Below are 16,261 nucleotides of genomic sequence, written 5' to 3' on the forward strand. Positions count from 1 at the left end.
CATCACAATAATAACATACAATGCAGCGTTGAGCCCTGATGTGAATACACTTAAAAACAGCAACAAAAACAATAAAACTGGCACAAAAATGGGCATCAAAGTGGGCACCAAAGAGCGCTGAAGAAAGGGTTAAATGCCTTTGGGCCACTGATCTAAACCTGCAGACATATAGAACAGGGCGCCCCACATCCAAACCAGTTATTTCTAGCCTGGCCCAAATGGGTTCTGGGCATCAGAACTGGCATCAAAGTGGGCAGATAGTCAATTTTTGCCATTTGAATAAGTAACTGATGTTTTTAAGGGGTTAAATGCCTTTGGGCCACTGATCTGACACTTAAAATACACAGATAGTGATGCCCTGCATCAAAACCAGGTCCCTTCAGCCTGGCCCAAATGGGTTCTGAGCACCAGAACTGGCATTAAAGAGGGCAAACAGCCCATTTTTCACAGCTTTGAATAAGTAACTGATGTTTTTAAAGGGTTAAATGCCTTTGGGCCACTGATCTGACACTTAAAATACACAGACAGTGATGCCATGCATCAAAGCAAGGTCCCTCCAGCCTGGCCCAAATGGGTTCTGGGCATCAGAACTGGCATCAAAGTGGGCAAACAGCCCATTTTCTCAGATTTGAATAAGTAACTGATGTTTTTAAGGGGTTAAATGCCTTTGGGCCACTGATCTGACACATAAAATATACAGACAGTGATGCCCTGCATCAAAACCAGGTCCCTCCAGCCTGGCCCAAATGGGTTCTGGGAACCAGAACTGGCATCAAAGTGGGCAAACAGCCCATTTTCATACATTTGAATAAGTAACTGATGATTTTAAGGGGTTAAATGCCTTTGGGCCACTGATACGAAACTTAAAATTCACAGACAGTGATGCCCTGCATCAAACCCAGGTCCCTCCAGCCTGGCCCAAATGAGTTCTGGGCACCAGAACTGGCATCAAAGTGGGCAAACAGCCCATTTTCACACATTTGAATAAGTAACTGATCTTTTTAAGGGGTTAAATGCCTTTGGGCCACTGATACCACAGTGCATACTTATAGAACAGGGAGCCCCACATCAAAAACAGGTCCCTCCAGCCTGGCCCAAATGGGTTCTGGGCATCAGAACTTGCATCAAATTTGGCAAACAGTCTATGTTCACACATTTGAATAAGTAACTGATGTTTTTAAGGGGTTAAATGCCTTTGGGCCACTGATACGACACTTAAAATACACAGACAGTGATGCCCTGCATCAAAACCAGGTCCCTTCAGCCTGGCCCAAATGGGTTCTGAGCACCAGAACTGGCATTAAAGAGGGCAAACAGCCCATTTTTCACAGCTTTGAATAAGTAACTGATGTTTTTAAAGGGTTAAATGCCTTTGGGCCACTGATCTGACACTTAAAATACACAGACAGTGATGCCCTGCATCAAAACCAGGTCCCTCCAGCCTGGCCCAAATGGGTTCTGGGAACCAGAACTGGCATCAAAGTGGGCAAACAGCCCATTTTCACACATTTGAATAAGTAACTGATGTTTTTAAGGGGTTAAATGCCTTTGGGCCACTGATCTGACACTTAAAATACACAGATAATGATGCCATGCATCAAAGCAAGGTCCCTCCAGCCTGGCCCAAATGGGTTCTGGGCATCAGAACTGGCATCAAAGTGGGCAAACAGCCCATTTTCTCAGATTTGAATAAGTAACTAATGTTTTTAAGGGGTTAAATGCCTTTGGGCCACTGATCTGACACATAAAATATACAGACAGTGATGCCCTGCATCAAAACCAGGTCCCTCCAGCCTGGCCCAAATGGGTTCTGGGAACCAGAACTGGCATCAAAGTGGGCAAACAGCCCATTTTCATACATTTGAATAAGTAACTGATGATTTTAAGGGGTTAAATGCCTTTGGGCCACTGATACGAAACTTAAAATTCACAGACAGTGATGCCCTGCATCAAACCCAGGTCCCTCCAGCCTGGCCCAAATGAGTTCTGGGCACCAGAACTGGCATCAAAGTGGGCAAACAGCCCATTTTCACACATTTGAATAAGTAACTGATCTTTTTAAGGGGTTAAATGCCTTTGGGCCACTGATACCACAGTGCATACTTATAGAACAGGGAGCCCCACATCAAAAACAGGTCCCTCCAGCCTGGCCCAAATGGGTTCTGGGCATCAGAACTTGCATCAAATTTGGCAAACAGTCCATGTTCACACATTTGAATAAGTAACTGATGTTTTTAAGGGGTTAAATGCCTTTGGGCCACTGATACGACACTTAAAATACACAGACAGTGATGCCCTGCATCAAAACCAGGTCCCTTCAGCCTGGCCCAAATGGGTTCTGAGCACCAGAACTGGCATTAAAGAGGGCAAACAGCCCATTTTTCACAGCTTTGAATAAGTAACTGATGTTTTTAAAGGGTTAAATGCCTTTGGGCCACTGATCTGACACTTAAAATACACAGACAGTGATGCCCTGCATCAAAACCAGGTCCCTCCAGCCTGGCCCAAATGGGTTCTGGGAACCAGAACTGGCATCAAAGTGGGCAAACAGCCCATTTTCACACATTTGAATAAGTAACTGATGTTTTTAAGGGGTTAAATGCCTTTGGGCCACTGATCTGACACTTAAAATACACAGATAATGATGCCATGCATCAAAGCAAGGTCCCTCCAGCCTGGCCCAAATGGGTTCTGGGCATCAGAACTGGCATCAAAGTGGGCAAACAGCCCATTTTCTCAGATTTGAATAAGTAACTGATGTTTTTAAGGGGTTAAATGCCTTTGGGCCACTGATCTGACACATAAAATATACAGACAGTGATGCCCTGCATCAAAACCAGGTCCCTCCAGCCTGGCCCAAATGGGTTCTGGGAACCAGAACTGGCATCAAAGTGGGCAAACAGCCCATTTTCATACATTTGAATAAGTAACTGATGATTTTAAGGGGTTAAATGCCTTTGGGCCACTGATACGAAACTTAAAATTCACAGACAGTGATGCCCTGCATCAAACCCAGGTCCCTCCAGCCTGGCCCAAATGAGTTCTGGGCACCAGAACTGGCATCAAAGTGGGCAAACAGCCCATTTTCACACATTTGAATAAGTAACTGATCTTTTTAAGGGGTTAAATGCCTTTGGGCCACTGATACCACAGTGCATACTTATAGAACAGGGAGCCCCACATCAAAAACAGGTCCCTCCAGCCTGGCCCAAATGGGTTCTGGGCATCAGAACTTGCATCAAATTTGGCAAACAGTCTATGTTCACACATTTGAATAAGTAACTGATGTTTTTAAGGGGTTAAATGCCTTTGGGCCACTGATACGACACTTAAAATACACAGACAGTGATGCCCTGCATCAAAACCAGGTCCCTTCAGCCTGGCCCAAATGGGTTCTGAGCACCAGAACTGGCATTAAAGAGGGCAAACAGCCCATTTTTCACAGCTTTGAATAAGTAACTGATGTTTTTAAAGGGTTAAATGCCTTTGGGCCACTGATCTGACACTTAAAATACACAGACAGTGATGCCCTGCATCAAAACCAGGTCCCTCCAGCCTGGCCCAAATGGGTTCTGGGAACCAGAACTGGCATCAAAGTGGGCAAACAGCCCATTTTCACACATTTGAATAAGTAACTGATGTTTTTAAGGGGTTAAATGCCTTTGGGCCACTGATCTGACACTTAAAATACACAGATAATGATGCCATGCATCAAAGCAAGGTCCCTCCAGCCTGGCCCAAATGGGTTCTGGGCATCAGAACTGGCATCAAAGTGGGCAAACAGCCCATTTTCTCAGATTTGAATAAGTAACTGATGTTTTTAAGGGGTTAAATGCCTTTGGGCCACTGATCTGACACATAAAATATACAGACAGTGATGCCCTGCATCAAAACCAGGTCCCTCCAGCCTGGCCCAAATGGGTTCTGGGAACCAGAACTGGCATCAAAGTGGGCAAACAGCCCATTTTCATACATTTGAATAAGTAACTGATGATTTTAAGGGGTTAAATGCCTTTGGGCCACTGATACGAAACTTAAAATTCACAGACAGTGATGCCCTGCATCAAACCCAGGTCCCTCCAGCCTGGCCCAAATGAGTTCTGGGCACCAGAACTGGCATCAAAGTGGGCAAACAGCCCATTTTCACACATTTGAATAAGTAACTGATCTTTTTAAGGGGTTAAATGCCTTTGGGCCACTGATACCACAGTGCATACTTATAGAACAGGGAGCCCCACATCAAAAACAGGTCCCTCCAGCCTGGCCCAAATGGGTTCTGGGCATCAGAACTTGCATCAAATTTGGCAAACAGTCCATGTTCACACATTTGAATAAGTAACTGATGTTTTTAAGGGGTTAAATGCCTTTGGGCCACTGATACGACACTTAAAATACACAGACAGTGATGCCCTGCATCAAAACCAGGTCCCTTCAGCCTGGCCCAAATGGGTTCTGAGCACCAGAACTGGCATTAAAGAGGGCAAACAGCCCATTTTTCACAGCTTTGAATAAGTAACTGATGTTTTTAAAGGGTTAAATGCCTTTGGGCCACTGATCTGACACTTAAAATACACAGACAGTGATGCCCTGCATCAAAACCAGGTCCCTCCAGCCTGGCCCAAATGGGTTCTGGGAACCAGAACTGGCATCAAAGTGGGCAAACAGCCCATTTTCACACATTTGAATAAGTAACTGATGTTTTTAAGGGGTTAAATGCCTTTGGGCCACTGATCTGACACTTAAAATACACAGATAATGATGCCATGCATCAAAGCAAGGTCCCTCCAGCCTGGCCCAAATGGGTTCTGGGCATCAGAACTGGCATCAAAGTGGGCAAACAGCCCATTTTCTCAGATTTGAATAAGTAACTGATGTTTTTAAGGGGTTAAATGCCTTTGGGCCACTGATCTGACACATAAAATATACAGACAGTGATGCCCTGCATCAAAACCAGGTCCCTCCAGCCTGGCCCAAATGGGTTCTGGGAACCAGAACTGGCATCAAAGTGGGCAAACAGCCCATTTTCATACATTTGAATAAGTAACTGATGATTTTAAGGGGTTAAATGCCTTTGGGCCACTGATACGAAACTTAAAATTCACAGACAGTGATGCCCTGCATCAAACCCAGGTCCCTCCAGCCTGGCCCAAATGAGTTCTGGGCACCAGAACTGGCATCAAAGTGGGCAAACAGCCCATTTTCACACATTTGAATAAGTAACTGATCTTTTTAAGGGGTTAAATGCCTTTGGGCCACTGATACCACAGTGCATACTTATAGAACAGGGAGCCCCACATCAAAAACAGGTCCCTCCAGCCTGGCCCAAATGGGTTCTGGGCATCAGAACTTGCATCAAATTTGGCAAACAGTCCATGTTCACACATTTGAATAAGTAACTGATGTTTTTAAGGGGTTAAATGCCTTTGGGCCACTGATACGACACTTAAAATACACAGACAGTGATGCCCTGCATCAAAACCAGGTCCCTTCAGCCTGGCCCAAATGGGTTCTGAGCACCAGAACTGGCATTAAAGAGGGCAAACAGCCCATTTTTCACAGCTTTGAATAAGTAACTGATGTTTTTAAAGGGTTAAATGCCTTTGGGCCACTGATCTGACACTTAAAATACACAGACAGTGATGCCCTGCATCAAAACCAGGTCCCTCCAGCCTGGCCCAAATGGGTTCTGGGAACCAGAACTGGCATCAAAGTGGGCAAACAGCCCATTTTCACACATTTGAATAAGTAACTGATGTTTTTAAGGGGTTAAATGCCTTTGGGCCACTGATCTGACACTTAAAATACACAGATAATGATGCCATGCATCAAAGCAAGGTCCCTCCAGCCTGGCCCAAATGGGTTCTGGGCATCAGAACTGGCATCAAAGTGGGCAAACAGCCCATTTTCTCAGATTTGAATAAGTAACTGATGTTTTTAAGGGGTTAAATGCCTTTGGGCCACTGATCTGACACATAAAATATACAGACAGTGATGCCCTGCATCAAAACCAGGTCCCTCCAGCCTGGCCCAAATGGGTTCTGGGAACCAGAACTGGCATCAAAGTGGGCAAACAGCCCATTTTCATACATTTGAATAAGTAACTGATGATTTTAAGGGGTTAAATGCCTTTGGGCCACTGATACGAAACTTAAAATTCACAGACAGTGATGCCCTGCATCAAACCCAGGTCCCTCCAGCCTGGCCCAAATGAGTTCTGGGCACCAGAACTGGCATCAAAGTGGGCAAACAGCCCATTTTCACACATTTGAATAAGTAACTGATCTTTTTAAGGGGTTAAATGCCTTTGGGCCACTGATACCACAGTGCATACTTATAGAACAGGGAGCCCCACATCAAAAACAGGTCCCTCCAGCCTGGCCCAAATGGGTTCTGGGCATCAGAACTTGCATCAAATTTGGCAAACAGTCCATGTTCACACATTTGAATAAGTAACTGATGTTTTTAAGGGGTTAAATGCCTTTGGGCCACTGATACGACACGTAAAATACACAGACAGTGATGCCCTGCATCAAACCCAGGTCCCTCCAGCCTGGCCCAAATGGGTTCTGGGCACCAGAACTGGCATCAAAGTGGGCAAACAGCCCATTTTCACACATTTGAATAAGTAACTGATCTTTTTAAGGGGTTAAATGCCTTTGGGCCACTGATACCACAGTGCATACATACAGAACAGGGAGCCCCACATCAAAAACAGGTCCCTCCAGCCTGGCCCAAATGGGTTCTGGGCATCAGAACTTGCATCAAATTTGGCAAACAGTCCATGTTCACACATTTGAATAAGTAACTGATGTTTTTAAGGGGTTAAATGCCTTTGGGCCACTGATACGACACTTAAAATACACAGACAGTGATGCCCTGCATCAAACCCAGGTCCCTCCAGCCTGGCCCAAATGGGTTCTGGGCACCAGAACTGGCATTAAAGTGGGCAAACAGCCCATTTTTTACAGATTTGAATAAGTAACTGAGGTTTTTAAGGAGTTAAATGCCTTTGGGCCACTGATTCCACAGTGCATACATACAGAACATGGAGCCTCACATCAAAAACAAGTCCCTCCAGCCTGGCCCAAATGGGTTCTGGGCACCAGAACTGGCATCAAAGTGGGCAAACAGCCCATTTTCTTAGATTTGAATAAGTAACTGATGTTTTTAAGGGGTTAAATGCCTTTGGGCCACTGATATGACACTTAAAATACACAGATAGTGATGCCATGCATCAAAGCAAGGTCCCTCCAGCCTGGCCCAAATGGGTTCTGGGCACCAGAACTGGCATCAAAGTGGGCAAACAGCCCATTTTCACACATTTGAATAAGTAACTGATGTTTTTAAGGGGTTAAATGCCATTGGGCCACTGATACCACAATGCATACATATAGAACTGGGAGACCAACATCAAAAACAGTTCTCTTCAGCCTGGCCTAAATGAGTTCTGGGCACCAGAACTGGCATCAAAGTTGGCAAACAGCCCATTTTTGCAGATTTGAATAAGTAACTGATGTTTTTAAGGGGTTAAATGCCTTTGGGCCGCTGATATGACACTTAAAATACACAGACAGTGATGCCCTGCATCAAACCAAGGTCCCTCCAGCCTGGCCTAAATGGGTTCTGGGCACCAGAACTGGCATCAAAATGGGCAAACAGCCCATTTTCACTGATTTGAATAAGTAACTTATGTTTTTAAGGGGTTAAATGCCTTTGGGCCACTGATACCACAGTGCATATGTCAGGAAATAGGAAGAAGTCCTGATTACTTCAATTACACATACAGGGCTCTGAGCTGCAATTTCCTCTGCCTGCCAGCACAAGGCTGGAATTCTAAGCCACTCTTTCTCCCTCCTCCCACTATACAGCCGTAATGTACGACGAGCCTGCCAGCTTCATTGAAGAATTTATATGGCCCTGTGCTGCTGTCACGATGATGCCAAAAAATGTCATACTGTGAATGTAGTTTCAGAAGGACATGGCGAACTACACACACACACTCACAATTCAGCTGCGACCCCTTGATCTCCACCCCACCCCTCAGCTTCACTCCTACCTGAAACAAAGCCTATGATAGAGACTGGGCAACCTGATACTAATGGTGGGCAGGGTGTGGCTTTAAACTGCAGGTGACCAATCCTGCAGAGCCACCCGTTGTCCCTCCCCTCTCACTCAGGAATGCCTTTGTCTGAGACCTTGGAATAAAGTAAAGAACTATCCGATCAGTGCATATCATTAACCAGCCCTTTAGTGATGTCACAAGCTCAGAAGTATAAGTCGCTATACTCTTAGACCAGCCTTCAGTCTTGGCCCGGGAAGCGATCTAACACAGCTTGGCAAAGCTGTTCCATGCATCTGGATGTATTTATCCTCCTAAGCCACAGGCCAGCCAAGATGGTACCATGACATAACCTGTAAGTTCTCTTTTCAACGTTAATCCTATTTTATTTTGTAATCTGTAATGTACTGTATTTTCCGGCGTATAAGACGACTTTTTAACCCCTGCAAATCATCTCAAAAGTCGGGGGTCGTCTTATACGCCGGGTACGGCATGTGCAGGGAGCGGTCCTGTATGGTTCCCAGGATCTAAAGGAAAGGAGACTCTCCTTCAGGCCCTGGGATCCATATTCATGTTAAAAAAAAAAAAAAAAAAAAAGGGATATACTTACCCTCCGACGACCCGCGGCTCTCAGCGGGGCAAGCGGCGGCCTCCGTTCCTAAGGATGCATTGAACGAAGGACCTTTGATGACGTTGCGGTCATGTGACTGTGACGTCACAGAAGGTCCTATGCTCAATGCATCCTTAGGATTGGAGGCCGGCCCTTGCACCAATGAGAGCCGCGAGCCGTCAAAGGGTAAGTATATCCCATATTTTTTTTTATTCTTTTACATGAATATGGATCCCAGGGCCTGAAGGAGAGTCTCCTTTCCTTTAGATCCTGGGAACCATACAGGACCGCTCCCTGCACATGCCGTACCCGGCGTATAAGACGACCCCCGACTTTTGAGATGATTTGCAGGGGTTAAAAAGTCGTCTTATACGCCGGAAAATACAGTACGTTACAGATTACCAAATAAAATAGGATTAACGTTGAAAAGAGAACTTACAGGTTATGTCATGGTACCATCTTGGCTGGCCTGTGGCTTAGGAGGATAAATACTTCCAGATGCATGGAACAGCTTTGCCAAGCTGTGTTAGATCGCTTCCCGGGCCAAGACTGAAGGCTGGTCTAAGAGTATAGCGACTTATACTTCTGAGCTTGTGACATCACTAAAGGGCTGGTTAATGATATGCACTGATCGGATAGTTCTTTACGTTATTCCAAGGTCTCAGACAAAGGCATTCCTGAATGAGAGGGGAGGGACAACGGGTGGCTTTGCCGGATTGGTCACCTGCAGTTTAAAGCCACACCCTGCCCACCATTAGTATCAGGTTGCCCAGTCTCTATCATAGGCTTTGCTTCAGGTAGGAGTGAAGCTGAGGGGGGGGGGGGGGGAGAGCAAGGGGTCGCAGCTGCATTGTGAGTGTGTGTGTGTGTGTGTGTAGTTCTCCATGTCCTTCTGAAACTACATTCACAGTATGACATTTTTTGGCATCATCGTGACAGCAGCACAGGGCCATATAAATTCTTCAATGAAGCTGGCAGGCTCGTCTTACATTACGGCTGTATAGTGGGAGGAGGGAGAAAGAGTGGCTTAGAATTCCAGCCTTGTGCTGGCAGGCAGAGGAAATTGCAGCTCAGAGCCCTGTATGTGTAATTGAAGTAATCAGGACTTCTTCCTATTTCCTGACATATGCACTGTGGTATCAGTGGCCCAAAGGCATTTAACCCCTTAAAAACATCAGTTACTTATTCAAATCTGTGAAAATGGGCCGTTTGCCCACTTTGATGCTAGATCTGGTGCCCAGAACCCATGTGGGCCAAGCTGGAGGGACCTGGGTTTGATGCAGGGCATCACTGTCTGTGAATTTTAAGTGTCAGATCAGTGGCCCAAAGGCATTTAACCCCTTAAAAACATCAGTTACTTATTCAAATCTGTGAAAATGGGCTCTTTGCCCACTTTGATGCCAATTCTGGTGCCCAGAACCCATTTGGGCCAAGCTGGAGGGACATTGGTTTGATGCATGGCATCACTATCTGTGTATTTTAAGTGTCAGATCAGTGGCCCAAAGGCATTTAACCCCTTAAAATCATCAGTTACTTATTCAAATCTGTGAAAATGGGCTCTTTGCCCACTTTGATGCCAGTTCTGGTGCCCAGAACCCATTTGGGTCAGGCTGGAGGGACCTGGGTTTGGTGCAGGGCATCACTGTCTGAGAATTTTAAGTGTCATATCAGTGGCCCAAAGGCATTTAACCCCTTAAAATCATCAGTTACTTATTCAAATCTGTGAAAATGGGCTCTTTGCCCACTTTGATGCCAGTTCTGGTGCCCAGTACCCATTTAGGCCAGGCTGAAGGAACCTGGGTTTGATGCAGGGCATCACTATCTGTGTATTTTAAGTGTCAGATCTGTGGCTCAAAGGCATTTAACCCCTTAAAAACATCAGTTACTTATTCAAATGTGTGAAAATGGGCTGTTTGCCCACTTTTAATGCCAGTTCTGGTGCCCAGAACCCATTTGGGCCAGGCTGGAGGGACCTGGGTTTGATGCAGGGCATCACTATCTGTATATTTTAAGTGTCAGATCAGTGGCCCAAAGGCATTTAACCCCTTAAAAACATCAGTTACTTATTCAAATCTGAGAAAATGGGCTGTTTGCCCACTTTAATGCCAGTTCTGGTGCCCAGAACCCATTTGGGCCAGGCTGGAGGGACCTGGGTTTGATGCAGGGCATCATTATCTGTATATTTTAAGTGTCAGATCAGTGGCCCAAAGGCATTTAACCCTTTAAAAACATCAGTTACTTATTCAAAGCTGTGAAAAATGGGCTGTTTGCCCTCTTTAATGCCAGTTCTGGTGCTCAGAACCCATTTGGGCCAGGCTGAAGGGACCTGGTTTTGATGCAGGGCATCACTATCTGTGTATTTTAAGTGTCAGATCAGTGGCCCAAAGGCATTTAACCTCTTAAAAACATCAGTTACTTATTCAAATCTGAGAAAATGGGCTGTTTGCCCACTTTGATGCCAGTTCTGGTGCCCAGAACCCATTTGGGCCAGGCTGGAGGGACGTGGATTTGATGCAGGGCATCACTATCTCTATATTTTATGTGTCAGATCAGTGGCCCAAAGGCATTTAACCCCTTAAAAACATCAGTTACTTATTCAAATGTGTGAAAATGGGCTGTTTGCCCACTTTGATGCCAGTTCTGGTGCCCAGAACCCATTTGGGCCAGGCTGGAGGGACCTGGGTTTGATGCAGGGCATCACTATCTGTATATTTTAAGTGTCAGATCAGTGGCCCAAAGGCATTTAACCCCTTAAAAACATCAGTTACTTATTCAAATGGCAAAAATTGACTATCTGCCCACTTTGATGCCAGTTCTGATGCCCAGAACCCATTTGGGCCAGGCTAGAAATAACTGGTTTGGATGTGGGGCGCCCTGTTCTATATGTCTGCAGTGTTAGATCAGTGGCCCAAAGGCATTTAACCCTTTCTTCAGCGCTCTTTGGTGCCCACTTTGATTCCCATTTTTGTGCCAGTTTTATTGTTTTTGTTGCTGTTTTTAAGTGTATTCACATCAGGGCTCAACGCTGCATTGTCTTTTATTATTGTGATGATCATTTTTTGTTGTTAAACCTATAAAAAACAGAAAAGAAAAAACTGCCGAATAAGAAACTGAACGAATAAAACCAACTTCAGCCTCGTTGTCCGCAGCGGCTTCATCCCACGTGTAGTAATCTGATTGGCCGCCAGATGGCGCTGACGGTGATAATGCTGAGGAGCGCCACAAGTAATCCTCTTCGCTTGTCACGTGACACACGCCAAATCTGTCACGTGACGAGGAGGAGATGGCGTCGGCCAGGACCGCTCACCCGTACTCGGCCTCCTCGGTGTCCAGTAATGACCGGACCAGCTATCTGGGGGTCCGGATCCCTCCGGAGGTGGAGGGCATGGCCAGACACGTGAAGGACCTGGACAAGGATGTGTTCCGGCAGATCCTGAAGGGTGAGCGCCGCCTCCTCGGTCACTGGGTCATATTGGGGCCTATGAGTGATGATGGCGCTGAGTGATGAGCAGCAAATTACTGTTCTCAGACACGGATTGTAGGGCGCTCCCACAGATGTTTCTCCGTGATACTGGACGGTCCGTAGCGGGGGCTGATGGCTCCATGTCCGGCCCAGATGTCACCGTCCCGAGCCCCTGCACATAGGCCGGTGTGGTGCGGCTGTGCCCGGTCTCCTCTATTACAGCAGAGCCCCTGCACATAGGCCGGTGTGGTGCGGCTGTGCCCGGTCTCCTCTATTACAGCAGAGCCCTCTGCACATAGGCCGGTGTGGTGCGGCTGTGCCCGGTCTCCTCTATTACTACAGAGCCCCTGCACATAGGCCGGTGTGGTGCGGCTGTGCCCGGTCTCCTCTATTACAGCAGAGCCCCTGCACGTAGGCCGGTGTGGTGCAGCTGTGCCCGGTCTCCTCTATTACTACAGAGCCCCTGCACATAGGCCGGTGTGGTGCGGCTGTGCCCGGTCTCCTCTATTACAGCAGAGCCCCTGCACGTAGGCCGGTGTGGTGCAGCTGTGCCCGGTCTCCTCTATTACTGCAGAGCCTCTGCACATAGGCCGGTGTGGTGCAGCTGTGCCCGGTCTCCTCTATTACAGCAGAGCCTCTGCACATAGGCCGGTGTGGTGCGGCTGTGCCCGGTCTCCTCTATTACTGCAGAGCCCCTGCACATAGGCCGGTGTGGTGCGGCTGTGCCCGGTCTCCTCTATTACAGCAGAGCCTCTGCACATAGGCCGGTGTGGTGCAGCTGTGCCCGGTCTCCTCTATTACTGCAGAGCCTCTGCACATAGGCCGGTGTGGTGCAGCTGTGCCCGGTCTCCTCTATTACAGCAGAGCCCCTGCACATAGGCCGGTGTGGTGCAGCTGTGCCCGGTCTCCTCTATTACTGCAGAGCCCCTGCACATAGGCCGGTGTGGTGCGGCTGTGCCCGGTCTCCTCTATTACAGCAGAGCCTCTGCACATAGGCCGGTGTGGTGCAGCTGTGCCCGGTCTCCTCTATTACAGCAGAGCCCCTGCACGTAGGCCGGTGTGGTGCAGCTGTGCCCGGTCTCCTCTATTACAGCAGAGCCCCTGCACATAGGCCGGTGTGGTGCGGCTGTGCCCGGTCTCCTCTATTACAGCAGAGCCCCTGCACATAGGCCGGTGTGGTGCGGCTGTGCCCGGTCTCTATTACAGCAGAGCCTCTGCACATAGGCCGGTGTGGTGCAGCTGTGCCCGGTCTCCTCTATTACAGCAGAGCCCCTGCACATAGGCCGGTGTGGTGCGGCTGTGCCCGGTCTCTATTACAGCAGAGCCTCTGCACATAGGCCGGTGTGGTGCAGCTGTGCCCGGTCTCCTCTATTACAGCAGAGCCCCTGCACATAGGTCGGTGTGGTGCAGCTGTGCCCGGTCTCTATTACAGCAGAGCCCCTGCACATAGGCCGGTGTGGTGCAGCTGTGCCCGGTCTCCTCTATTACAGCAGAGCCCCTGCACATAGGCCGGTGTGGTGCGGCTGTGCCCGGTCTCTATTACAGCAGAGCCTCTGCACATAGGCCGGTGTGGTGCAGCTGTGCCCGGTCTCCTCTATTACAGCAGAGCCCTCTGCACATAGGCCGGTGTGGTGCGGCTGTGCCCGGTCTCCTCTATTACAGCAGAGCCCTCTGCACATAGGTCGGTGTGGTGCAGCTGTGCCCGGTCTCCTCTATTACAGCAGAGCCCTCTGCACATAGGCCGGTGTGGTGCGGCTGTGCCCGGTCTCCTCTATTACAGCAGAGCCCTCTGCACATAGGCCGGTGTGGTGCGGCTGTGCCCGGTCTCCTCTATTACAGCAGAGCCCTCTGCACATAGGCCGGTGTGGTGCGGCTGTGCCCGGTCTCCTCTATTACAGCAGAGCCCTCTGCACATAGGTCGGTGTGGTGCAGCTGTGCCCGGTCTCCTCTATTACAGCAGAGCCCCTGCACATAGGCCGGTGTGGTGCAGCTGTGCCCGGTCTCCTCTATTACAGCAGAGCCTCTGCACATAGGCCGGTGTGGTGCAGCTGTGCCCGGTCTCCTCTATTACTGCAGAGCCCCTGCACATAGGCCGGTGTGGTGCGGCTGTGCCCGGTCTCCTCTATTACAGCAGAGCCCTCTGCACATAGGTCGGTGTGGTGCAGCTGTGCCCGGTCTCCTCTATTACAGCAGAGCCCCTGCACATAGGCCGGTGTGGTGCAGCTGTGCCCGGTCTCCTCTATTACAGCAGAGCCTCTGCACATAGGCCGGTGTGGTGCAGCTGTGCCCGGTCTCCTCTATTACAGCAGAGCCTCTGCACATAGGCCGGTGTGGTGCAGCTGTGCCCGGTCTCCTCTATTACAGCAGAGCCTCTGCACATAGGCCGGTGTGGTGCGGCTGTGCCCGGTCTCCTCTATTACAGCAGAGCCTCTGCACATAGGCCGGTGTGGTGCGGCTGTGCCCGGTCTCCTCTATTACAGCAGAGCCCCTGCACATAGGCCGGTGTGGTGCAGCTGTGCCCGGTCTCCTCTATTACAGCAGAGCCTCTGCACATAGTCCGGTGTGGTGCAGCTGTGCCCGGTCTCCTCTATTACAGCAGAGCCTCTGCACATAGTCCGGTGTGGTGCGGCTGTGCCCGGTCTCCTCTATTACAGCAGAGCCCCTGCACATAGGCCGGTGTGGTGCAGCTGTGCCCGGTCTCCTCTATTGTGGCAGAGCCCCTGCACGTAGGCCGGTGTGGTGCGGCAGAGCCCCTGCACATAGGCCGGTGTGGTGCGGCTGTGCCCGATCTCATCTTATTTACTTTATGCTGGAAATTTGCACCAAAATGACTAAAAGTAAACATCCTCACTGGTCAGCGCTCCGAGCCCTGGGCATTTCTCAGCTTGGTGCTAATTGATGCTTTTTATCTATGGAACGTGGCGCATGAACAGTGATAAACCCGATCTGACAGGTTTCCAGCTGATCTGTTTGAAGACTAATAAATAATCTTCTAGTGTTTCCATGAAGAACCAGAGTAAGCCCGTGTTCACACTATCAGTATTTGTAAGCCAAAACCCCGAATGGGACAATCGGAGGAGAAGTATGAAAGAAACGTCACTACTCCTGTATTTATCACCCACTCCTGGCTTTGTTTTAGCTTACACGTACTGATATCAAATACTGAATGTGTGACTGTGGCCGAAGACATTTTTCCACAGCAACACTGACCCCCAGACAAAAGTAGTGACTGAGTGGGGATCATCACCCCTCTCCTGAGCCAAGCAAGGTTCTCTGCATACAGGAGAGCAGGGTCACACGGTGGCATTACTGATAGATGCTGGCGTGTATAGGGAACCTGCTAATACATGTGGGGTAGTGGTATTGGCAAAAAAAAAAAAAAAAAAATATATATATATATAAATTTTTTTATTTTTTTTTTGCTATACATCCAGTGTGTCGCCAATCATGAGAAACCTGGTATATAAGCCACACACAAATCAGCCTGGAAGTTCACTGGGAGTGTATGAAAGCACCTGGGAGAAGCTGCACATATATATGGCTACACCCCCAGTGCATTACTAGCCTGATTTACATGTGGCTTCTACACTACATTTTCATGATAGGCAGCACATCTGATCTCTACTGGAAAAAAAACTAATAATAATTTATTTATATTGGACAGTAGCCTACACAGCCATGCCGCTACTCCCATGGGTAAAAGCATTCTGGCCACTTCCCTTTATTGTGACTATCCAGTTCCCTGACTAGTCATTTTGGCCTTCTACAAGCTTAAAGGGGTATTCCAGTTAAGACACGGTGTCTACTCCCAAGATAGGAAGTCACTGCTCGGTTACTGCTGGTTCAACCACTGGGACCCCCCACACCAGGCCCTAAACCAGGGTCAAGTGTAAAGAGAGTTGAACCCATGCGGCTGCTCTCTGGGCATTACACTGTGCAGATGGCAATTACTGCAGACGTCACATCATTCTCATTATTATTTTTCGAACACCATAGATTGACTGATATCAGAACGATAATCCTCTTGGCAGTGGATGTCGGCTTCTCCTATAGCTTGTAGTTTCCCCTCCGCTCCGTCGTAGTTTCCCCTCCGCTCCGTCTCCATGTGCCGTATACAGTCGTCCGGATG

The 16,261-nt window shown here is 48.3% G+C and overlaps 1 protein-coding gene across 1 annotated transcript in view; it reads left to right on the forward strand.

The window, feature by feature from the left end:
• The first annotated feature begins 11,919 nt into the window (after positions 1-11,919).
• Positions 11,920-16,261, forward strand: part of COMMD5 (COMM domain containing 5) — a 30,281-nt gene continuing 25,939 nt past the window's right edge. Inside the window, exon 1 of the mRNA XM_069747080.1 lies at positions 11,920-12,109. Coding sequence (XP_069603181.1) covers positions 11,953-12,109 — 157 coding nt within the window. The 5' untranslated portion in view covers positions 11,920-11,952. The remainder of the gene's footprint in view (positions 12,110-16,261) is intronic.

The sequence above is a fragment of the Ranitomeya imitator genome, chromosome 2 (assembly GCF_032444005.1).
Source record: "Ranitomeya imitator isolate aRanImi1 chromosome 2, aRanImi1.pri, whole genome shotgun sequence".
NCBI lineage: Eukaryota > Metazoa > Chordata > Amphibia > Anura > Dendrobatidae > Ranitomeya > Ranitomeya imitator.